This window comes from Bacillus rossius, chromosome 13 (genome assembly GCF_032445375.1).
Source record: "Bacillus rossius redtenbacheri isolate Brsri chromosome 13, Brsri_v3, whole genome shotgun sequence".
Taxonomy (NCBI): Eukaryota; Metazoa; Arthropoda; class Insecta; order Phasmatodea; family Bacillidae; genus Bacillus; species Bacillus rossius.
This window is the reverse complement of record NC_086340.1, coordinates 42292109-42317553: the sequence shown is the minus strand read 5'-3', so window position 1 is coordinate 42317553 and position 25445 is coordinate 42292109. Positions and strand designations below refer to the sequence as shown.

The 25445-nt window shown below is 41.9% G+C and overlaps 1 protein-coding gene across 2 annotated transcripts in view; it reads left to right on the top strand.

Moving 5' to 3' along the window:
• Positions 1–25445, top strand: part of LOC134538493 (putative uncharacterized protein DDB_G0282129) — a 482072-nt gene that overhangs the window by 422263 nt on the left and 34364 nt on the right. Inside the window, exon 1 of one of the 2 annotated variants that reach the window (XM_063379863.1) lies at positions 17268–17703. The exons of the other annotated variant lie outside the window; for it this stretch is intronic. Coding sequence (XP_063235933.1) covers positions 17306–17703 — 398 coding nt within the window. The 5' untranslated portion in view covers positions 17268–17305. Of the gene's footprint in view, positions 1–17267; positions 17704–25445 lie in introns of those variants that run through there. 2 annotated transcript variants of the gene reach the window in all.

Genomic DNA, 25445 nt, shown 5'->3' with positions numbered 1-25445 from the left:
CCGCCTCACCGACACACATACTTCAAGTCGACCCAGAGGGATGCCATGCTCGCCTGTGTAGTCATTTCTCTCTCGCTTTTTCTTTTCTCTTCATCCTTTTCCCACTCGTTTCTATTTATCACTCCCTCCGTTTCACTTTTTCTCGATTTATCACTTTCTCAGTTTCGTTTTTTTTTTTTATTTATCAATCTCCATTTCTCACTGTTTCTCTACTTCTCACTCTTTTCGTCCAACTGTCTCTCTCTTTTTGTTCAACTGTCGCTCTTTTTTGTCCAACTGTCGCTCTTTTATTGTCCAATTGTCGCTCTTTTTTTGTCCAACTGTCTAGCTCTTATTTTGTCAAACTGTCTAGCTCTTATTTTGTCAAACTGTCTCGCTCTTATTTTGTCCAACTGTCTCGCTCTTATTGTGTCCAACTGTCTCGCTCTTATTGTGTCCAACTGTCTCGCTCTTATTGTGTCCAACTGTCTCGCTCTTATTTTGTCCAACTGTCTAGCTCTTATTTTGTCCAACTGTCTCGCTGTTATTTTGTCCAACTGTCTCGCTGTTATTTTGTCCAACTGTCTCGCTGTTATTTTGTCCAACTGTCTCGCTCTTATTTTGTCCAACTGTCTCGCTCTTATTTTGTCCAACTTTCTCGCTCTTATTTTGTCCAACTATCTCGCTCTTATTTTGTCCAACTGTCTCGCTCTTATTTTGTCCAACTGTCTCGCTCTTATTTTGTCCAACTGTCTCGCTCTTATTTTGTCCAACTGTCTCGCTCTTATTTTGTCCAACTGTCTCGCTCTTATTTTGTCCAACTGTCTCGCTCTTATTTTGTCCAACTGTCTCGCTCTTTTTTTGTCAAACTGTCTCGCTCTTTTTTTGTCAAACTGTCTCGCTCTTTTTTTGTCAAACTGTCTAGCTCTTTTTTTGTCAAACTGTCTAGCTCTTATTTTGTCCAACTGTCTAGCTCTTATTTTGTCCAACTGTCTCGCTCTTATTTTGTCCAACTGTCTCGCTCTTATTTTGTCCAACTGTCTCGCTCTTATTTTGTCCAACTGTCTCGCTCTTATTTTGTCCAACTGTCTCGCTCTTATTTTGTCCAACTGTCTCGCTCTTATTTTGTCCAACTGTCTCGCTCTTATTTTGTCCAACTGTCTCGCTCTTATTTTGTCCAACTGTCTCGCTCTTTTTTTGTCAAACTGTCTCGCTCTTATTTTGTCCAACTGTCTCGCTCTTATTTTGTCCAACTGTCTCGCTCTTATTTTGTCCAACTGTCTCGCTCTTATTTTGTCCAACTGTCTCGCTCTTATTTTGTCCAACTGTCTCGCTCTTATTGTGTCCAACTGTCTCGCTCTTATTTTGTCCAACTGTCTAGCTCTTATTTTGTCCAACTGTCTCGCTGTTATTTTGTCCAACTGTCTCGCTGTTATTTTGTCCAACTGTCTCGCTCTTATTTTGTCCAACTGTCTCGCTCTTATTTTGTCCAACTTTCTCGCTCTTATTTTGTCCAACTATCTCGCTCTTATTTTGTCCAACTGTCTCGCTCTTATTTTGTCCAACTGTCTCGCTCTTATTTTGTCCAACTGTCTCGCTCTTATTTTGTCCAACTGTCTCGCTCTTATTTTGTCCAACTGTCTCGCTCTTATTTTGTCCAACTGTCTCGCTCTTATTTTGTCCAACTGTCTCGCTCTTTTTTTGTCAAACTGTCTCGCTCTTTTTTTGTCAAACTGTCTAGCTCTTTTTTTGTCAAACTGTCTAGCTCTTATTTTGTCCAACTGTCTAGCTCTTATTTTGTCCAACTGTCTCGCTCTTATTTTGTCCAACTGTCTCGCTCTTATTTTGTCCAACTGTCTCGCTCTTATTTTGTCCAACTGTCTCGCTCTTATTTTGTCCAACTGTCTCGCTCTTATTTTGTCCAACTGTCTCGCTCTTATTTTGTCCAACTGTCTCGCTCTTATTTTGTCCAACTGTCTCGCTCTTTTTTTGTCAAACTGTCTCGCTCTTATTTTGTCCAACTGTCTCGCTCTTATTTTGTCCAACTGTCTCGCTCTTATTTTGTCCAACTGTCTCGCTCTTATTTTGTCCAACTGTCTCGCTCTTATTTTGTCCAACTGTCTCGCTCTTATTTTGTCCAACTGTCTCGCTCTTTTTTTGTCCAACTGTCTCGCTCTTTTTTTGTCCAACTGTCTAGCTCTTATTTTGTCCAACTGTCTCGCTCTTATTTTGTCCAACTGTCTCGCTCTTATTTTGTCCAACTGTCTCGCTCTTATTTTGTCCAACTGTCTCGCTCTTATTTTGTCCAACTGTCTCGCTCTTATTTTGTCCAACTGTCTCGCTCTTATTTTGTCCAACTGTCTCGCTCTTATTTTGTCCAACTGTCTCGCTCTTATTTTGTCCAACTGTCTCGCTCTTATTTTGTCCAACTGTCTCGCTCTTATTTTGTCCAACTGTCTCGCTCTTTTTTTGTCCAACTGTCTCGCTCTTTTTTTGTCCAACTGTCTCGCTCTTTTTTTGTCCAACTGTCTCGCTCTTTTTTTGTCCAACTGTCTCGCTCTTTTTTTGTCCAACTGTCTCGCTCTTTTTTTGTCCAACTGTCTCGCTCTTTTTTTGTCCAACTGTCTCGCTCTTTTTTTGTCCAACTGTCTCGCTCTTATTTTGTCCAACTGTCTCGCTCTTATTTTGTCCAACTGTCTCGCTCTTATTTTGTCCAACTGTCTCGCTCTTATTTTGTCCAACTGTCTCGCTCTTATTTTGTCCAACTGTCTCGCTCTTATTTTGTCCAACTGTCTCGCTCTTATTTTGTCCAACTGTCTCGCTCTTATTTTGTCCAACTGTCTCGCTCTTTTTTTGTCCAACTGTCTCGCTCTTTTTTTGTCCAACTGTCTCGCTCTTTTTTTGTCCAACTGTCTCGCTCTTTTTTTGTCCAACTGTCTCGCTCTTTTTTTGTCCAACTGTCTCGCTCTTATTTTGTCCAACTGTCTCGCTCTTTTTTTGTCCAACTGCCTCGCTCTTTTTTTGTCCAACTGTCTCGCTCTTTTTTTGTACAACTGTCTCGCTCTTTTTTTGTCCAACTGTCTCGCTCTTATTTTGTCAAACTGTCTCGCTCTTATTTTGTCCAACTGTCTCGCTCTTTTTGTCCACGTGTCACTATATCCCTGATTCCACTTCCTCTGTGCACATGCCCCGGCGAGGCGGGCGACTGTGACCTCTGACCCGCGCGGGTCATCTAGATTCACGACCCGCCGCTGCCCGCGGGGACTGGCTCTGGCCCCTGGCTTCCTGGACAACTGCCGGCCGGCGGCCCACTCTCTCCCGCCCACTGTTCCTCTCGTAGTCTGCTCGCCTGCACGCACAACCTTCTTTACAATACAGCGTCTTTGTCCGTTCTTTCATACTTTTATATGTAGTTTCTAGTTTTACTTCTGTCTTGTTCCTTACCTAATGAACTACACATCGCGGGCTTGGTCACCCCCCCCCCCCTTCCCGACCCCGTCCAAAAGAAAAATGTGAATTTTGAATTGAGAACCCGGTTAACCGAATGCCCGGTTAATCGGGACATGGATAATCGAGGTTCTACTCTATACAATCATACCACTTTCTCGATCCTTTGGGTGGGTTACACTTGGTTGGTAGACCACACTCATTCTCCTTTTGTCATTGGCCCAGGGTCGTAATTAGCACCGTAGTCGTATTAAAGCGCGAAGCAAATGGTTTATATGCGTCAATTATACTTTACTACCAATCAACTCCCGAAATAATCGTAGATCTACTTATAATCCATGTGTGTGCGTTTTTATGGTTATTAAATAATTGACTAAAATATTATAAAACTGAAAAAAAAGTATAACAAAGGGTAAAGTGGAGTAAATCGGTGGAAAGTAAAGTTATTTTTTTAACATTGCTTATACTTCAGAAAATTTTCCTATTAGAACATTGTTTACAGTAGGAGTCAAATGATGCAAACTAATTTAATTTTAAATTAAAAATAAATTACCAAGAAAAGACTTCAAACCCCAAGTGGAATAATTTAGAGTTATGGCTATAAATTCTATTTTGAATTTTGATTAATGTTAAAAAGCTGGGTAAATTCATGCTCAAATAACTGCCAGTAAGCATCTACGGCAGTGACGTAGGTAGCGGAACACACCGGTCACGTACGACAGGGCTGCTTCAGGTTTGGAAGGATCAAAGATAAGGCAGCTGTACGTGAAACTGGACAAACAGTTGACCAAAGTTTCGCACACATACAGAATAAGGACCAGCAAGGACGCCAAGTGAATGAAGAATCTTGCCTACATGGAATGACATGTCAATGGCAGTTATTTGCTATACAAACACATGTTTTAACAACAAAAAATGAGCAAAAATAAACTGACAAATTGAATCGCTTGTTTCAAACAATCTCCTGTTTCAAACAATCTATGTAAATATAATTGTAATAACTCACAAAGGGAATATTTTAAACCCACTTTTTATGTCAAGGCGCAATTTTCCTGATACCGTTTTCACAAGCTACCCTCGGTACAAAGTTGTAAGAAGAGTAAAAAAAAATTATTTCTTGCCGAGATGACAGTTTCTGTTAATATGTAGAATAAGTAAGAGGGCTTGCGCAGTTGTCAATACGATCCCTGTCACTGGCTGGATCTGTCGGCCTGGGATGTCACATCGTCAATGCTCTGTCTTGGTACAGAACATTAATGCACTGGCACTGACAAACTTTAGTATGCTATTTATTTTATATATAAGTTATTACATAATCAACTAAACGTTTATACTCAAGGAATGCATTACAAGTAGGTAGTAAAAAAGTGATATTGGCTTAGATTTTTTTTAATAAGTGTTCGTCGCTGTCTCACGCACAGGCTGAACGAACTTGAGAGATATCAAGAAAACTATTGTATAAAAATAATAAAACATGGCGTGTACCAACATAAAATTTAAGCGAAAGAATTGTGTCCTTTATTTTTTATGAAAATTAAAATGTATGATTTATCTGCCCGAAATTTTAATTTTGTTTGAATTTGGTTCGAAGTTGTGGTTTATTTGTAGGAAAATAGTAAACGTGAACATTATTGTAGCTTTTTTCCGGAAAAGATGAGTCTGCCTCTAGTTATCTGAGTTACATAAAAATAGCGGTGTCTTTATGTTTTACACAGCTATTGGAACAATTTGTTGTTAATAGTTAATGTATTTAGTATAGTCGTAGGTATGTTATAATTCGGGAAAGTATCGTTGCGAAGTTACTGGTTACAGTTTGTCATGGCGCACGTCCATTTTGTTCGTTACCAGAAGACTGTTGACAAGCAAGGCGAGCAAGTATCCCTCTGGTGGAGGTTCGACGAACATGACGCATCAGGAAATACAGCATGTCCTTAAGAAAAAGTCCCTGTTATATATTTTAATAGTATCAGCTGTAAGCGCTGTAATGTGTTGGTTCAAGCTCACAATTAAGGAGTAACTCAAAAACAGTTTCAGGTTAGTGCATTGTTTTCTCGCTTGCAGCGCCACCTACGCAAAAATGCGACTCCCGAGCGTAAAGTGTTTCGTGTTCTGCAATTTGCTGAGAGTGTATCTGTTATTTCTGTTCAACGTGCGTATCTTTATAAAGTTTGATGTGGCAAAAAAACATTCGCCGATGGTATAGGCAATTCCGAACAGAGCCTATTTTCGCTGGCCTCCCATGTTCAGCTGACATAACGCCATGCGATTTTTTTTTTCTTTTGGGGTTTTACAAAAGATAGTGGTTACGTTCCGCCGCTACCTAATGATTTGCCAGAGTGAGGCACAGTTGAGGCACATTACTCCGGACTTGTTAAACAATTTTGTGTGCCGTATAGCTAAAGGTGCATACATTGAACGTTTGTAAGAGAAATTATGGTTGGTTTACCTTTAATTTGATGTAGGATTGTTGTAAACAGTCTAAATTAAACTGTTGTATAATATACCATTGAAACTGGGACATTCTTCTGTGGACAAACTGCACGCTAGAGACTTAACACCAGACGGATTACTCCAGGGTTTTTTGTGTGGAAATCGGGCGTTTTTATCTCATCAGTCCGATAGATAGCAGACTGTTTATCCACCATGTCCCATGTATCTGATTAATACATACGGTACCAACATCATGACAACGAAAATAACTTTTTTTTTAAAAAACGTTTTTAAATCATTGTACAGATTTATGGGGAATTAACCTCCGGTGTTTCAAATTCCTTAAAGGCACAGATAATATAATATATATTTGACACAGATAATATAATATATATACACACAGTTCATGTATAAAATTATTTTGAAGCCGCACCTCTTGCCACTAGGTTACTTTTCACTCCTTCCCTTGTGTTGTTACATAAGAGATTTCTGGTAGTAGTCTCTATTGTGTTCGGGTGCAGTGAGGACATTGTTGGATGTAGCGTTGATCCGTATGCGCAGTGGCGGATACACAAGCTTGCCGTCTCGTGGACATTAGAGACGGCAAAAGAGAGATGATGGTGGAGCATAAACAGAATGACTGGAGGGCCCCGAGTAAACAACCGCCAACGTCCGAACTTATTAGCTGATAAAACATTTTATAAACAGTTAGGTTTCGAGAAAAAAAAAATTGGTTGTCTGTAAAGTTGGTTTACTGACAATAGTTTAACGTGACAACGTCATAACAAAACATTGATGAAATGATTGCATACTTTTATGACTGAAATTGAATAATTTTTATTTTAATAATAAAAGAATAAATACTTGAAATTATACTAGTTTAGTAATTTTTCAAATGCAAGAAAGTAGATGTATTTGGTTCATTCTGGGGCAGGGGCTGGGGGCTGGGGATCGGGGATCCGATCATGCCACCTTACGGCTTCGCTACATCACCCATGTTGGATTACGTCACTTCCGCCAGCCATACACGCACGGTCACTTCCGCCGGCCATACACGCACGAAAAAGTGTCCCGTTATGTTCATCAGCCATGTACGCACGAAAAAGTGTCCCGTTACGTTCATCAGCCATGCACGCACGAAAAAGTATCCCGTTACGTTCATCACCCATGTTGGATTACGTCACTTCCGCCGGCCATACACGCACGAAAAAGTGTCCCGTTATGTTCATCAGCCATGTACGCACAAAAAAATGTCCCGTTACGTAACGAACGAACGGAGGAGGACGGACAGACCAGCTCGCCAGGACGTCTCGCTCTGAAAAGTATTAGGCGGTAATAAACAGCCAGGAGGTAACGAATATAAGCCTACTTCTACACGTGTTATGAACGCCGGATACATACGGCCAGGCAACCATGTGTTTTGGCGCGCTCTACTTCCACGACGCGCAACGGCACCGGCAAGTTTTTATTACTACCTCCTCTCAAGTTCTAATCTCCCAATACTTCACAGCAGAGAAGCGCTGTTGGTCGGAGCCTGTAGGTACTTCCTTCGCACACCTAACCTAACCTAACCTAACCTAACCTAAACTAACCTCACCTAACCTAATCCATATGCTAATCTATGCTAACCTAACCTAACCTAACCTAAACTAAACTAAACTAACCTCACCTAACCTAATCCATATGCTAATCTATGCTAACCTAGCCTAACCTAGCCTAACCTAACCTAACCTAACCTAACCTAACCTAACCTAACCTAACCTAACCTAACCTAACCTAACCTAACCTAACCTAACCTAACCTAACCTAACCTAACCTAACCTAACCTAACCTAACCTAACCTAACCTAACCTAACCTAACCTAACCTAACCTAACCTAACCTAACCTAACCTAACCTAACCTAACCTAAACTAACCTAACCTAACCTAATCCATATGCTAATCTATGCTATGCTAACCTAACCTAACCTAACCTAAACTAAACTAAACTAAACTAAACCTAACCTAACCTAATCCATATGCTAATCTATGCTAACCTAACCTAACCTAACCTAATCCATATGCTAATCTATGCTAACCTAACCTAAACTAAACTAAACTAAACTAACCTAACCTAATCCATATGCTAATCTATGCTAACCTAAACTAAACTAAACTAAACTAAACTAAACTAAACCTAACCTAACCTAACCTACCCAAACCTAACCTAACCTAACCTAACCTAACCTAATCCATATGCTAATCTATGCTAACCTAACCTAACCTAACCTAACCTAATCCATATGCTAATCTATGCTAACCTAACCTAACCTAACCTAACCTAATCCATATGCTAATCTATGCTAACCTAACCTAATCCATGCCAATCTATGCTAATCCATGTCAATCTATGCCAATCCGTATGCCAATCTATGCTAATTCGTATACCAATCTATGCTAACCTGTATGCCAATCTATGCTAATCCGTATGCCAATCTATGCTAATTTATATGTTAATCCATGCTAATCCATTTGCCATTTTGTATTTCTAGTAATTTCCACCAACTTCGAATCGTGACGTCACCGTTGCACTTTTCGTCACGGCCGCCATCTTGGATTCGAATTTTTTTTTCGAACTTCAACTTTTCGAAATTTGATGTAAACATCAGCCGCCATCTTTTGCCTTCCTTAATACATACCTAAGACGTCACATTTGAAATTAAAATTATTATACAGCCACCATCTTTAATTCCAGCACAGACTACCAGATGGCGCTAAATTCAAAAATTAGTTGCCATAGGCGAAGCCATCTTGGTCCTCAAGTTGGTTGGTAGATGTCGCTAGTATCGCGCGCCAAATTCAAAAATTAGTTGCCATAGGCGTCGCCATCTTTAATTCTTAAATTTACTGCCGGATGTCGCCAAGTCGGTAGCCTGTATTCACCAAGTTCTCTGTTGCCGCCATCTTTAATTCATAAAGTCGCTACCAGATGGCGCCACTGTCGGCCATCTTTAGTTCAAGGCATTGTCGCCGGATGATGACAAGTTTGAATTTAAAAAACCTACAAGTGTTATGCAATGTGTAACCAGTCGAGACAAGTCGAGATAAGTTTGGAACATGAAGCCATATTCTAAACTACGTTTAATATATATATGTATGCATTTATATGTTTAGGTTTGATGATAGATAATGCAAGGGAATGGCTTTTCATTTATATTTGCGACAAACAAACCATCCATCCGATTACATTATTCCAAGTAACCATATTGGATGATGACATCACCGTTGCAATTTCCGTTACGGCCGACATCTTTAAATATATTATCCGAGTTTAATGAAAATTTTTTTTTAAATTTATAAAAAAAAAAAACTTTTACGACACTGAGCTCGGAGTCCTCGGTTCGAATCTGGTGAGGGCAAAAAAAATGGCGACCGATCCTTCCCTCGTGGTGGCTGCAGGCAGACTGACTCCCACCACTTTTTTTTCAAAGTATATATAATGTCATCTAGTATGATGCCATGTCCGCCATCTTGTCTTCGATGCTGGAAGCCATCATCATTGTATCGTCAGCGAGAGTACGCTGGCGCCATGTTAGTTTAGTTCTTATCCACTAGAGTGCAGTAATCATTTATTACTGTGACACCAGACATCTTGAAATTTGGCCGCCATCTAGAAAAACCGTAATTATTTAGTTAGGAATTCAGGAAAAAATCCAAAATTCATCAAAATAATCACTCATTAACTTACATATTGATTCGATCCGCTCCAGTCCTTGGTTCGATACTATATCGATGCAATAAAGTTTAATTTTATGAAAAAAAAATAATAATTTCAAGAAACCATGTTCAACATTCTTAAAGAGAAATAAATCCTCTACTACCATCATCCTATCAGACATCAAGACCAACATCTTTGGAATATTCGTAATAATTAACCTAGAAATTCAGGAAAAAGTTAAAAATTCATTAAATAAATTTGCAAACAATATACTGATTAATTAGGTCGACTAAGGTCCTTGGCACGATCCTGGACGAAGCTAAAATATAATTTAATTTAAATACCAGAAAAGTGTAAGGTTCGAGAAATAAAACACCACAAAGTCTTTTACAAACATAATATTTATTACACAATTTCTATCCTACTACAGGATTACTTGCGAAAGCCAGCAATCTTATAAACATTTAGCCCTGCATAGACGTGCAACGACTACTTCTTAGCTCCAACAGCTCCAAATGCTCCAACAGCTCCAACAGCTCCAAATGATCCAACTGCCTTTTCTTTCAACAGCTCCAATGATATTGGGCTACAATGGTACGAGTCTAAGAGACTACGATGCTACAAGGCTACGAGTTTAAAAGGATCTAGCTGGTTCCGAGTTAAACATGACTGTGAGACTGCATGACTAAAAGACCGCATTGCTACGAAACTACATGTCTATGAAGCTACATGGATACAAGTCTACTCGGCTCCAACACGCAATCTACACACAGTACACACAGGAAACTGAACGTACACACAGTACACACAGGAAACGGAACGTACACACAGTACACACAGGAAACGGAACGTACTCAAAGTACACACAGGAAACAAAACGTACACACAGTACACTCAGGAAACGGAACGTACACAAAGTACACACAGGAAACAGAACGTACACACAGTACACACAGGAAACTGAACGTACACACAGTACAAACAGGAAACGGAACGTACACACAGTACACACAGGAAATGGAACGTATACACAGTACACACAGGAAACGGAACGTACACACAGTACACACAGGAAACGGAACGTACACACAGTACACACAGGAATCGGAACGTACACACAGTACACATAGGAAACGGAACGTACACACAGTACACACAGGAAACGGAACGTACACAAAGTACACACATGAAACAAAACGTACACACAGTACACACAGGAAACGGAACGTACACAAAGTACACACAGGAAACAGAACGTACACACAGTACACACAGGAAACTGAACGTACACACAGTACAAACAGGAAACGGAACGTACACACAGTACACACAGGAAATGGAACGTATACACAGTACACACAGGAAACGGAACGTACACACAGTACACACAGGAAACGGAACGTACACACAGTACACACAGGAATCGGAACGTACACACAGTACACATAGGAAACGGAACGTACACACAGTACACACAGGAAACGGAACGTACATACATTATACACAGGAAACGGAACGTACACACAGTACACACAGGAAACGGAACGTACACACAGTACACACAGGAAACGGAACGTACACACAGTACACACAGGAAACGGAATGATCATACATACAGTAGCGGAAACACACAGGCTTAGTTGGAAATCGGAATACAAGAAATAAAAATATTAAATTTTTACTTTCAATATTTAATTACTTCTCAACATTACCCAAATACAAGTAAAAGAAGCCATTATTGTATGTAGCCAGCTCTCCTCAGTTCTTTGATTATGAAGGATATTTCTTTGATGCACGAATAGTTTCCTGCACAAAGCGAGCCATGTAGAAGTCTTAGCCGGTCAACCAATATGTTTGGATCTATCCATGACGTGTAATCAATCTCTTCTACCACCATCTTACTTGCTTGTTTATTATAAATTCTTTTATAATCACAATCGTCCCAGTGATCATAATAAGCATTATCAGATTTATTTATTATAACACGACGTTTCCATCGTTTCGGTCTCAGGACATCGCCACATTCTTCGATCTTGTCAGCTCTAGGTGCTTCATCACAGTCTATGCCTTTGTCAACAGCATCAGAGTCACTGTAACAATCACTGTAGAAGACATCCTCTTCACCCAGATTACAGTATGAATTCGCTATCGATGATGTCGAAGTGTCTTCATCGTCTTCATGCTTCCTTTCTAGGAGTCCATCATTTTTACAAAGAATGGAGGATCTACTGAATATAGGCTTGAATGTATTCTCACTTTTCACGGTGTTGATACTTACATTAGTTTCAGTCTTCCCGAAGCCATTAGCATCCTTCAATTTATGTTCTTCCTCACGATCGGGTGAGCTAATACCATCACGCTCAGGACAAGGAAAATTATTGTCGTAATGCAGATCACTCTTCTTTAGTCTAGTGGATTCATCGGTGTCCTCTATGCCGTAAGTAGTCTTGACTTTACATGTTCTACCATGTCTTTTTAAGCTGTCAATTCGTGTTAACAACCTGCTACAACGATTACAGCTTAACATGTTGCGTAGTGGGTTTCTAGCACAATCATTCTTCTCATGACGTCTAGCATTCCTTCTCATGACAAAATCCTTGCCACAGTATCTACAGTGGCTTCCTTCCGATTCAGCTGCAGATAACAAACCATGATCCATGGTAGCTTCTGTGACTAATGTTAGATACAAACTGTCAGTTTTCTCCAATTGGAACCATTTCTTAAATAGAATTTTTTAAATATTTCATCAGCGAGAGTTAAGTTATCTAATGCAAAGCAAATTGATGCAAGTAGTTCTGGCTGTCATCAAAAGATGTCGCCACGTGTTGCTTGCAGGTAAATAATATCTATTTCATTAATGCGGGATGCGGAATGCTCACTATCGATCGCAAAGGAAGGTTAGTTTCGCTAGACTCCAAGGAGAAGGAAGTTCGACCTTCCTGTTAGTGCTTCTTAGATTTCTCATAGATTATTATTATTCGACTGAGAAATGATTTTTTTAAATATCCACCTGATAAAAATATTACAAGTGATGATTCAGTGGCAGAAGTTCACTAATTAAATGCAACCTTGAATAAAAATTACATGCCTCATTAAGTAAAAAAATCCTTCATGCAGAGATCAATTCCTCATCAGTAACCAGAAGCACTCGGAGAAAACCATCAGATGTCTAGTCAGGAATAATCAAAAGCACCCCGAGAAAACCATCAAAATATTGTCAAGTATAATCAGGAGCACACGGAGAAAACCACAATAATATTGTCAAGAATAATCGGAAGCACACGGAGAAAACTATCAAAATATTGACAATAATAATCAGGAGCACACGAAGAAAACCACCATAATATTGACAAGAACGAACAGGAGCACCCGGAGAAAACTACCATAATATTGACAAGAATAATAAGGAGCACACGGAGAAATCCACCATAATATTGTCAAGAATAAACGGGAGCACACTGAGAAAACCACCATAATATTGACAAGGATAATCGGAAGCACACGGAGAAAACCGCCACAAGTTTTGTTTGATATCATAAAATTACAACAAAAAAATATTAAAAAATTAAAAAATATAAACGAATAAAATTCAAAATCTGATTCTGGCTTGTACTAGAACTCTAACTTTGCACATCAAAGAGAAGTTCACAAGCTCGTTACGTAACGGGACATTTTTTTGTGCGTACATGGCTGATGAACATAACGGGACACTTTTTCGTGCGTGTATGGCCGGCGGAAGTGACGTAATCCAACATGGGTGATGAACGTAACGGGATACTTTTTCGTGCGTGCATGGCTGATGAACGTAACGGGACACTTTTTCGTGCGTACATGGCTGATGAACATAACGGGACACTTTTTCGTGCGTGTATGGCCGGCGGAAGTGACCGTGCGTGTATGGCTGGCGGAAGTGACGTAATCCAACATGGGTGATGTAGCGAAGCCGTAAGGTGGTATGATCGGATCCCCGATCCCCAGCCCCCAGCCCCTGCCCCAGAATGAACCAAATACATCTACTCAAGAATAATTAACATTTATTGCCGAAATTGTTGTTGTAATAAGCAATGAAAACCACATTAACTTTTCACTTCACTTTATAAACAGTCGACGAAACAGTTCACGTGTAGATGTAAGTTGCGTGCTGCCGCTGTCTTTCTTATCCTCGGACGCATAGGCCAATCGAGTGGAAGAGAGATGGATGCAGCGCAAGCGTACAATGAGCGTAACGGGACACAGCGTAACGGAACAATGTGCGTAACGGGACACTTTTTCGTGCGTGCAGCCGGCGTTCATCGATTTATTAGACGTTGTCACGTCAAAAACATAAATGAAGCAAAAATAATGAAGGGCGCTGCGTCTCTTGCGGTCGGAAGAAGGTCTCTCGGACGCACCCCTTGTTGCGGTATTCTGAGCGACGGGGCGTAGCACCGGCGCCCTGGGACCGCGCCGTGGGCGTCATTGTTGCCGCGGGGTGTAAACACACACCGGCTATATCAGTCCGCGTCGACCTACCCTCGCCTCGCCGCGGATTCACCGGGCGTCTGCCCGAACAACTCGCGCACATCTCCGGAACCTTGCACCGCGAGTTCACCTGAACTCGCGGATATCTTCGCTCTGGAGTTCACTCGCGCTCATTGCTCATGTGTGAAAACTCAACTTCCCCTCGTTCGTCCGCCTTGTCTACGACGGGACGAACAGCTCCGAGGTCGGTATTCCGAGACACATAAATAAATATGCTTATGCTACACGTGTACCCATGGCCCCCACATTCGATTACGGGCCCTGGACCCAGGATTGGAGACGCCCCCCCCCCCCCCCCAAAAAAAAATTTTTTACAGTCACTTGCTACATTATAATTGCGTGGTTATTTCTCACCTACATTCTTTTTTGGAATGTTATTTAACCTGAAAATACAGGGTATGATTATGGTTACTATTTCATTAAGTCCAAACTAAGCTTTGTTTATAAAATTATTTTACTTTTAAATAACCACAGCAAGTATTTATATTTATTTCACACACTGAGATAAAAATGAAAATAGTTACAGAAAAATAAAATTAGCTGTAGGTGTGTAAAATCTTCTAAAATTTCATTGGATAAAAAAAACATTCAATTGTTTTTAGTTTCTAAAAAAATTATGATAGTTAAACATTTAAAAATGAACAGGGCTGGGCACAGCACCCTTGTGGGGGCCATGATGCACCCTAACAGTATTCCTTGTGCACAATCGGACACGGCCAGTCCATTGTTTTAGGGCACTGATTTTGGTGTCCTATTCGTGGCCGATCTGTTGCCCAAATTCCGCGCATGCGCAGAGCTCACTTTTTCGTTGATTTCGTCCAGATGGCGGAACAGCGTCTATCGCCACTTACTCGTATATATTCTATTTCGTGAGCTTGGGTTGACGTATCAAGTGTATCGGCGTGCCAAATGAAACGTTATAATAGCTAAACTATCCTCGGATATATGTTGCACACTTAAGTGGTCTAAGAAATAATGGCAACTTGAAAAGTACTTCAGAACTAGAATAACACAATTTAATTTGTGCGATGGTGCTGCTATGTCTACGATTTTTGCCGTAACAATTGTATCAGTGGATACGAACAGTTTTTTTTTTTCGAATGCGTTGAAACTAGTTTCTAGCAGGGCACAATTTATTAAAACTGTTGTCGTTTTGTTCCCTTACTGGAATTTGGTTTGGACATGTTCTGGAACACGGCCTGCGAGTTAGGCTACGGTTGTGTCCCAACAAGGCAATGATTATTCGCCACCGTACCCGAACGTCTTGGAATGTGACCCTGAAAGACCGAATCTGCGTTCTTTCTCTGAAGATCCAGTCAGCTGTTGCTACGGAGATCTCTTCGTTTGAAGCACATGCTTTGAAACGTCCCGTAAATTTACTGAAGTTTCCAACATTCTGCGCCAGAACCAGGTCTTTGACAGCTAAACGCCCTTGCGAATTTCTGGCACGCGGCCTCAAACCCAGAAGCCAACCAGTAGTTAGTGACTCTGGCTACTATAGCTTACCACGTAGTGTACTTAGACATTAATTATTTAGTTTCTTCGAAACTAGACAAATTCCTTAGGGTTATAAAATTATGAAAAAATAAAAATCACAAAAATATATTTTTTATTTAATATTGATTGAATCTTGTAGTGCTGATTCGATATTTAATTGTCTCGAAAAACCAGCAACGCTTGGACATTTGTGAAAGTGAACATTCGTGGCCTAGTTTAACAATGACGTCATCTACATTCTCGTGAAATATCATGGAACCTGTTCGTCAAAACCAACCATAACAACGTGAAACAAGCTTGGAAAGATTATTGATGTCTTGACTTGCTAGTAATTTCGGCAAGCAAATGAACTTGATTAAAATTATGGAAATACAAACACAAGATGGCGGTAATCAAGCCACCGTGTTAAGGCGGCGATTGGGGGACCCGAGTGTGTTTGCTAGACTTTGTCGGGGCACTGTAGATATAAAGTTTTTCGAAGCTTATCGCTGCCTGAAGAAAGGTTTTAAATAACACGCAATTAGGACATAACTCAAGATTTATTGTCTTGTGACAACTTGCTAAAACTTCGGCTCGCGTATGCAATCTCTCCTTTCAACCAAGGGCACAGCAAAAAGGAATACAAGGATTAAAACTTCGTTACCGTTATCAGTTTTTCGTAGTTTATTAAAGTTGGTTTCTCAATATTCGTACGGCAAACTCTGCAATATGTTAGGAGCTTGCTTTGGATTTTGTGGTTATGCACCATCACGCATAATTGTCCTGCGTTGAACATGGTGGACAAAATGACGAGACGATTTAGATAAGGGTATATTTAATATTGTACAGCCTTTTTAAAAAATCGAGTCGTTTTGAGACAGTTTTGAGACAGTTTTGAGACAGTTTTGAGACAGTTTTGAGACAGTTTTGAGACAGTTTTGAGACAGTTTTGAGACAGTTTTGAGACAGTTTTGAGACAGTTTTGAGACAGTTTTGAGACAGTTTTGAGACAGTTTTGAGACAGTTTTGAGACAGTTTTGAGACAGTTTTGAGACAGTTTTGAGACAGTTTTGAGACAGTTTTGAGACAGTTTTGAGACAGTTTTGAGACAGTTTTGAGACAGTTTTGAGACAGTTTTGAGACAGTTTTGAGACAGTTTTGAGACAGTTTTGAGACAGTTTTGAGACAGTTTTGAGACAGTTTTGAGACAGTTTTGAGACAGTTTTGAGACAGTTTTGAGACAGTTTTGAGACAGTTTTGAGACAGTTTTGAGACAGTTTTGAGACAGTTTTGAGACAGTTTTGAGACAGTTTTGAGACAGTTTTGAGACAGTTTTGAGACAGTTTTGAGACAGTTTTGAGACAGTTTTGAGACAGTTTTGAGACAGTTTTGAGACAGTTTTGAGACAGTTTTGAGACAGTTTTGAGACAGTTTTGAGACAGTTTTGAGACAGTTTTGAGACAGTTTTGAGACAGTTTTGAGACAGTTTTGAGACAGTTTTGAGACAGTTTTGAGACAGTTTTGAGACAGTTTTGAGACAGTTATTGGTGTATCCAAGATGCTCTCGTCTACTGAGGGAATCAGAAACGAGCGCACCAGCCTTCGGGCGGACTGCAGTGCCGTATGGCACGGAGGGGCACTTAATCAGCCCGTGCAACAGTCGGCGGAGAAGGTTACCCCCCTCCCCGGCCCGGTGGTTTCCTTATAAGCGGCGCGCCCCGCCCGCCGCGTCCAGTCGCGCCGCAGCCAGCCGCGATGTCGTCCAGCGCGACCGAGCCGCGCGTCTACAGGACCGGCGAGCCGCGCCAGGTCTACTCGCAGGTCTACAAGATCAGCTCGGGCGCGGGCGAGCCGCAGGTCTACAAGACAACCTCCAGCGGGGACCCCCAGGTCTACAAGACCACCTCCAGCACGGGGGAAACCCACGTCTACAAGACAACCTCCAGTGGTGACCCACAGGTCTACAAGTCCACCTCCAGCACGACGGGCGAGCCGCGCCAGGTCTACTCGCAGGTCTACAGGACGACGACGGCGTCTGGCGAGCCGCAGGTTTCCAGGACCACGACGACGGTGGGCGAACCCGAGGTCTACAAGAGCTCCACCGTCACAGTCTGGGAGATCAAGGATGGCGTCAAGAAGATAAAGTACACCAGGTACACCTCCCCTCGGACGGTCCCCGGACAAAGCCCGCTTGTCTTGTGTTTGTCAACGGCAGTACTGCTCATGCGCAGTAGTGTCGGAGCTATTGGAGCCCCCAGAATACCCTCCAGCTATTGGTACGAAGGCCCGTCTTTGTCGGAAACCACGTGTTGGAATGTCCTCCTCAAAGATGAACTCCTCCTGGAATTCCGTACACATCCAGCAACTGCTGGGTTAAACTCTCGGACTTAGCGTGTAAGAATTCCCGGTCTTTCTTCATCATTAGACGGAAATATACAGATAAGATATTCGGGAGCCAGTGCCCTACGCATTACGCAAGCTTGTCTGTAAGTAGACCACGCAGGCTCGTTTGGAAGTAGACTTAGTTTTTCTACGGGCATGTCAACATAGTTTGTCGCTCTTGTAGAAAACAGAGTATTCATACCTAGTTTACATTACTTTCGTTATGCAGTTACTCGCAGGCAAAATCTCTGAATCCAGACACAAAATATGGGTGACAACAGTTTTGTGAACATTTCTACTTTTTAAGATTTGGTTTTAACATAAAAAATATTGCACGGTACCTATAAATCAACTTGGTACAGTGCCTGTAATTATAGTAAACTCGGCCATTTCTGGTTAACAATATCATGTTCAACGCATTAAATGACACGCAGTTGAGTATGTCGTGTGTAATTACTACTTAACATTGAATAATTCCATCAAAACATTGTTGAGAAGCACAATTTCTAAACGCTGTTCACAACTACTTAATTTTGACCGTTCAGTTGACCAATCGCAAGGCGGTGTTGGCTGAGCACGCAGTACATATGGACGCGGTCTGTAAGTCATCAGCGTACCTCTTCAGTTGTACCAAATGCACTAGAGACTGATATCCAACAGTTCTGTACTAGCGACATATGCGAGGGTGTGAAAAATAACCCAGCGGGAATAGGTATGACTGCAGATATGTTTATTTGATAAATTGTTAAATTATTTAGTATATTATTTGGTGTCAAAAGTGATCAATATGAAGCACTGGAGGGTTGTTTCCCCAAATAAATCAGTATTGTGATTAAAAAAAAAAATATTTTCGTTGTCAAAATGTTGGTACCGCGTGTATTAAGATATATTGTTGACACTGGGCATATCGTCTGCCTTATACGATTGACGTGACAACACCAGGTCTTCACACAAGTTGTCTCTGTTGGGCGGCCCGTGTCCTTGTCCTGATGTGAATGTCACCTGGTTGCGCGGGAAACTGCCATGTCTACACCGCGATGTCAGAATCTACTGATATATTTTCGTGTTTCTTTTTTCCGTCTTTAGTCTTTTGGGGCTTCCTACATTCGTTTCTGTTGAAGACTACAATCTTTCCTACCAAAGGACACAGATTGGGACAAAAAGTTTGACCAGGGAGATGCTGACCCACTGGTCCATACATCCATGACGTCAGAGGCTACGTGGACCCATCTGAAGTTGTTCGACTTGACTGCTATTGCAGACATTGGAACTTGGGTCTCGTGTACCGTTGTTGGCAGTGCTGCTCGCTTGCCGGGACTAAAGACCTAGTTTTTTGAATTAGTTTTTGGCCCACCCGCCAGATAGCAGCTTTCATAATACGTTAATAACGCAGCTATATGGATTGTGAGAAGCAATACATAAGCTGACATCAGGCAAACGAGCCAATGAAAATTGACTTTTTGGAAGCCACGTATTTTTGTGGCGTGGCATACCAGAAATGTTCTTCTCCTAGTTTATATAGAACATGTATTCTTTACAATGACGACACGGCATTGTTGCTCGCACAGTTGGCCGTCAAGTAGTGAATGGACACGATGAAGCCGACCCAGTAGTGACTGCGGACGAGGATGGGCGTATCGCGTCGCGGCGAGGTCGCGGCTGACGTAACCGCCCGGCGCAGCCCGACCTTGGCATTTGTGCTGCGCGCGGGTCGGCCCACCGGCCCATCAGCGCATCCCGTGGCCGGTGGGCGGGTCTAAATCACCCCCCCCCCCCTCCTTGCTTTTTGGATCCGCCAGTGGTTCAAACTGTCCTGTCCCGTTAACTCAACGTCAAGTTGAGAACAGTTGATAGGCCAATTAATAACGTTATTTAAATAACTACGTAATCAACAGTAACAAATATTATTCCACTAACAAGGATTAGAAGCTGTGGCAATATGAAGCCCAGTATTTAGAATGAAATATGTTTTATTGACGCCACCGCGACAAGTGTGGTTGTGATGCCGTGACTCGCCTTGTGACGTAATAAAGGACAGCGAGTAGTCCGCTCGTTGTAGCGATGTCCTCTGGGACTCGCTGTCTCTTGGGTTACTCGTTCAACTGGCTGCCGTAGTCGGCTGCACACCGGCTGACGGTGCGAGGGGTTCTGGGTTCGAGTCCCTGGTAAAAGGCACGGCAATTTGATCAATGACATGATAATGAAAAAAAAAAAAGGCTTCGAATACGAAATGAAATGACCCTGTGGCCATTTGGCGCGCCGCTGTAGGCCACCAAAAATCAATGAAGTTCAACTGGCCGGTCCAAAGATGGCCGCCTCCAAGATCACACCCTTGCGGTCTTAAACCTTGGCGAACAGTTTGAATCATATCACAGAGCGGTTACATGTTTAATATCTGGCGCACTTTGCGTTCGTAATCGAGCCTGTCTCTTGCGTCGGTAGTCTTGTCAGGTGGCGAAGGGTTGTTAAAGTAGTTTGTTGGAGTTTTTGGAGTTGTTGTTGAGGTTGTTGTTGTTGGGGTTGTTGCTGTTGGGGTTGTTGTTGGGGTTGTTGTTGTTGGGGGTTGTTGTTGTTGGGGTTTGTTGTTGTTGTTGTTGGGGTTGTTGTTGTTGTTGGGGTTGTTGTTGTTGGGGTTGTTGCGAGTATTTGCCGTCACGTCAGTAAGCGCCGATGCAGGGGTTGTCGGCACTGGCAGCCCCCACTCCCCGCCTGATATCTGCAACACTTGCTAACACTCGCTAGGAACAGCCACGCCCCTGGGGGAATGAGAGGCTCAGAGGAAGGCCAGTGTGTAACGCAGTTGAAGCGACCAGGAAAAAGGTGACTGTTAGTAATCTCTGTTATTTCTTCCCGAGGTCGCTCCGGCGTTGTTTTTATGATCCTTAACCACCTCAACTTGGAGCCTGTTAAGGGGCCCGCCTCAGTCAGGGGCGTGTTCCTGTAAGTGCCACGCTCGCTGGTGCTTCTAGCGCGGTATCGCCTCTAAGCACGAGGCTCTGGAGGACTGGCGCGCAGTCTTCTCGTCGTGCACAGGACAACTGTAACCATGACATGCTGTGGAGGAGAAATGAAGATAAAGGTGCAAATGCAAGTCCCTTGAATGCTTTCGAGAATCTCTTACCGACCTGAAATCTAGTCTGAAAAAACGCGCGTGATAGCCATTTTCACTCTCCTAAAAGTACATTAAAAAAATTGGTTGTCTGTAAAGTCTGTTTACAGACGATAGTTTAACGTGACGTGATAACAAAACATTGCTGAAATGATTGCATACTTTTATGCATAAAATTGAATCATTTTTATTTTAATAATAAAAAAGTAAATACTTGAAATTATTCTAATAATCAGATTTTTAAAATGCAAGAATAACTAACATTTATTGCCGAAATTGTTGTTGTAATAAGCAATGAAAACCACATTAACTTTTCATTTCACTTTATAAACAGTCGAGTGGAAGCGAGATAGATGCGGCGCAAGCGTACAATGAGCGTAACGGGACACAGCGTAATGGAACAATGTGCGTAATGGGACACTTTTTCGTGCGTGCAGCCGGCGTTCATCGATTTATTAGACGTTGTCACGTCAAAAACTAAATACGGAAACATCTCTGATACTCATCCGCACCCAACGTATCTTTCACCGCTTTTCGTAGTCGGACGCCACTCGGAGGTGAAGGGGCGTGGTTTCTTCAGAAGCTGCGCGGGCTGCTTCAGGCGCGTGACGTATGGCAGTCGTGGTCCGAGGTTCGTCGCAGCTCGCGCCAGGGAGCGAGGACTCGTCACTGCAGGTGCCTCGCGAGCCTCGTCAGGTGTGTGTGTGTGTGTCAGTGAGGCGGGACTGGCTGGTGCTTCTAGCGCGGCGTCTCCTCTGGACTGGCGCGCAGTCTTCTCCCAGTGCACAGCACCGGTGACCGTGACATTATATTCCGGAGAAATGAAGATAAAGGTGTAATGCAAGTCCCTTAAAGAATCTGTACCGGTTGTTTTACGCCTAAAAATTACTCTGAAAACATGCGTTTGAGCCATTTTATCTCTTCTAAAAATACGGTTTAAAAACTTCATCCGAAATCGAAAGTACTTTTCGGCCCTCAGCGAACTCTTAAATGCTTTTCGTAAGCAGACCCCCACTCGGATATGTTGAGTAGTTTTGAAATGGCGTTGTTTCTCCTGAAGCTCTGCACACCGGGTGTGTGCCCGGGTGGGCGGGAGCCTTAAGCCGTGTGTGCACCGGCGCACACACACAGCAACCATACATGCTTCCAACAATTATTCGTCCTTCCCATCGGTGAGTAGTGTACATAACAGAAATGTTGGGGAAAAAATTTTCGTAATTTTTTCTCTCCCAACTTTGCCTTTTGAATGCGAGCACAATCACTGGGTGAAGAACCCAGGCACCAACTTTCTGAAACAAATTTTTTTTCTATTGGGAACATGTGCCAAAATTGAAATATTCTAACTATTATTTTACTTTTATTAATATTAATTACATTGATTTCCTGAGAAAAGAAAGCATTTTGCATATCTTCAGTCCTGGAGTCACACTACCTTATAAACTTTCACCACACAATCGTTAAAAAGTTTTAACTAATTATTTTGTAAAATCCATTCGTCACAGTCTATATATCGCGGTAAATCTCGTCTAGGATTCTTCCAGCTACTCTGGAGAGGACGACTCTGACGTCTACGTAAACGCCCACTAGAAATAACGTTGCCGCATCCTGACTCAACTATGTCCTGACAATAATGTCCGCAAGTTTTTTAACGTCCTATGTTGTCAACACTTGTTGCCAACATTCGTACAATTTGTTGGTAACTATGTAAACGTGGCTGGCTTAGTCAAGACAAGTACGTTTGCATTGTCGGAGGAGTAAAATGTCACCGCAAAACAGATGTTTTTAACAGAATTGAATTCAATTTCGCTGTCATCCCCCCCCTCCTTCACAAAAAAAAACTGTTTGCAATTTTGTAACCATTCTGATTATAAAAATTTGAATGGCTGGTTTAGCGTGTCGAGTGAAGATATGACCCACAATTAGTAGGTACATCCATTTCGGCACAAAAAATTTGTAAAATGATTTCGAAGGAGGACATGTTTATTTTTTATGAAAAAAAATCAAGCTTCGTAGTTTTGTTTTCATTGAAAAATTAGACTTGTTCCGATGTTTTGTTACTGTTTTGTGTCGATGGAAAGTAGTTCGTAAACGGCGCCGGCGGTGACAATGCGGCAGGAGAGTCTCGGTTGGAAACTGGCCGCTGATTGGCCGGGAATTATTCACGACTTGCCGCCCTGCCGCGGGCTCATGAGGGCGCCTGGAGTGTCTCGCTCCAGCTGGTTCCAGCGGCGGCTCCAGAGTACCTCCTTTGTTGGAGATAACTAGTCGGCTCTACCGGGGCGCCTCTTACCCTCTTACCCTCTTACCCCTTACCCCTTACCCTCTTACCACCGTCCTCGGCGCTATTCATTGCCGTGGATCCGTGTTGGGGCCCGCCTCGTCAGGACTGTGTCTGTGTAGTGAGGCGCGAGTAAACACTGACTTTCTGGACGTATAGGCCGTCGGTTCAGCTCGGAATGGCGCGCCCCGTCACAGCCCCTCTCGTCGGTTCGAGAAGGGTGCCACAAGTATATAAGCAGCGACGCCGAGTTCCGCGAGTGAAGGGAATTGTGACATCGGCTAGGAGGGTGAGAGACCCCCTCGAGAGTGGCGCGACGCGGAGTGACGGGATCGAGAGTGAGTGCGACTGAGTGGCGCGAGACTGTGTGTGTGGACAGGGGCGAGGTGAGGGGCGAACCACTGTTGAGCCTGGCTCCAGTGAGGAGTGCGGACTGCGGAACTTGACAGACACTGAGTGACATGCGAAACAAATATGTTTAAGTGTCAGTGATTGGTGATCGGACATTTTTAAGTACAATTATTTATTAGTAATGTAAATATTAGTAACTACAATATAACCGTAATAAAACTTAATTGTGCTATTTCTTACGAATCGAGTTCCCCATATCATACTCGAAACAGTGTTATTGTTATTCCTGGAATTTTAAAGGATTTTTTTTTTTAAATATTTGTGAAATGTATGTCTATGTTCACGGACAGTGAGTTTTCAGAATTAATATTGGATAAAACTTATTTCTCTCAAAATCCTCAACAAAACTTACCAAATTTGATGGCTGATTCGATAGTCGACGTAGCTGCTCCGGCAGCGAATTCTAGTGGTGGGTGCAGAAACTACCTGTGCTTATAAAGTGGCCAATGTTTTTGTTATTTATAGGCTAATCGTTTGTTTTTGTTTGTTGCTCTGGTGAGAGCAGCGGGTTTTACGTGTGTGTGTTTGCCTGAATGTTGATAGTCATCACTAAACTGTTATTTGCTACGTTAACATGTAATGTCTATTATTTTTGCTTATATTTACATATTATTGTTCATAGACCTTGAGATCTACTAAAATAATTTTTATACTGATACAGTTTGTCAATAAAATTTCTCGGCTATGAAATTTAATAGTATCATATGTAAGCGTGGTAGAGTTTTGGTTCAAGGTCACAATCAAAGAGTAACTCACTTTTAGATATGCGCATGAGCAAATACGGCTTTTTTTTTCAATCTCGCTTGCAGCGTGAAAGAATGGATCTTTCAACAATTAGTAGTGAGTGAATTTGTAAACTTTATTTGGCAATAGGATGGTAACCCTCCCCATTGGAATATCTTTGTAAGAGAGTTGTTAAACGTCGAAAGCCCTGACCGTTGTAAGAGAGTTGTTGAACGTCGAAGTCCCTGACCGTTGTAAGAGAGTTTTTTGAACGTTGAAGTCCCTGACCGTTGATTGGACGTAATGATAGAGAACGCAGAGCTTTTTTTTTTTTTTTCGCTGGCCTCCACGTTCACCTGACGTAATGCCATGCGATCTATTTCTTCGGGGCTTTATAAAAGATCGTGTCTGCGTTCCGCCGCTACCTAATGATTTGCCGGAATTGAGACGCAGAATTGAAGATGCTATTGCTTCCATTACTCAGGTAATGTTAGCCAATGTGTGGGAAGATTGTAGGTTGAATGTGTGCCGTATAACTAAAGGTGCACATATTGAACGTTTGTAAGAAAAACTAGGTTAGTTTACTTTCAATTTGATTTATGATTTTTTTTGTAAATAGTCTAAATTAAACTTATAATATATCATTGAAACTGGGACTTTTTTGACACGTGTATTTAAGAGGTGCGCGTCATCCAAAGGCAAACGTGAAGAGAACGTGCGTTGACTAAGTAGGCTATGCGTCCTCGCTGAAATTTTGTAAAAAAAAAAAAAAAAAAAAAAAAACAACTTGCGATAACAAGACTACACTAACGTATTGTAAATTTCATCACCAAGTTAGTTGTTTAGTTAATTTGATTAGAACAACGTTTGTGTACTTACTTTTCCAGTAGCTACTTGCTCCCGGCAACCATACAGCGAGCAAGTCTACACGTGAGTGCCGAATCAGAGTACCGAATAATCCGTAATTTGTTTTTCTGTGGTGCAGGTAAATT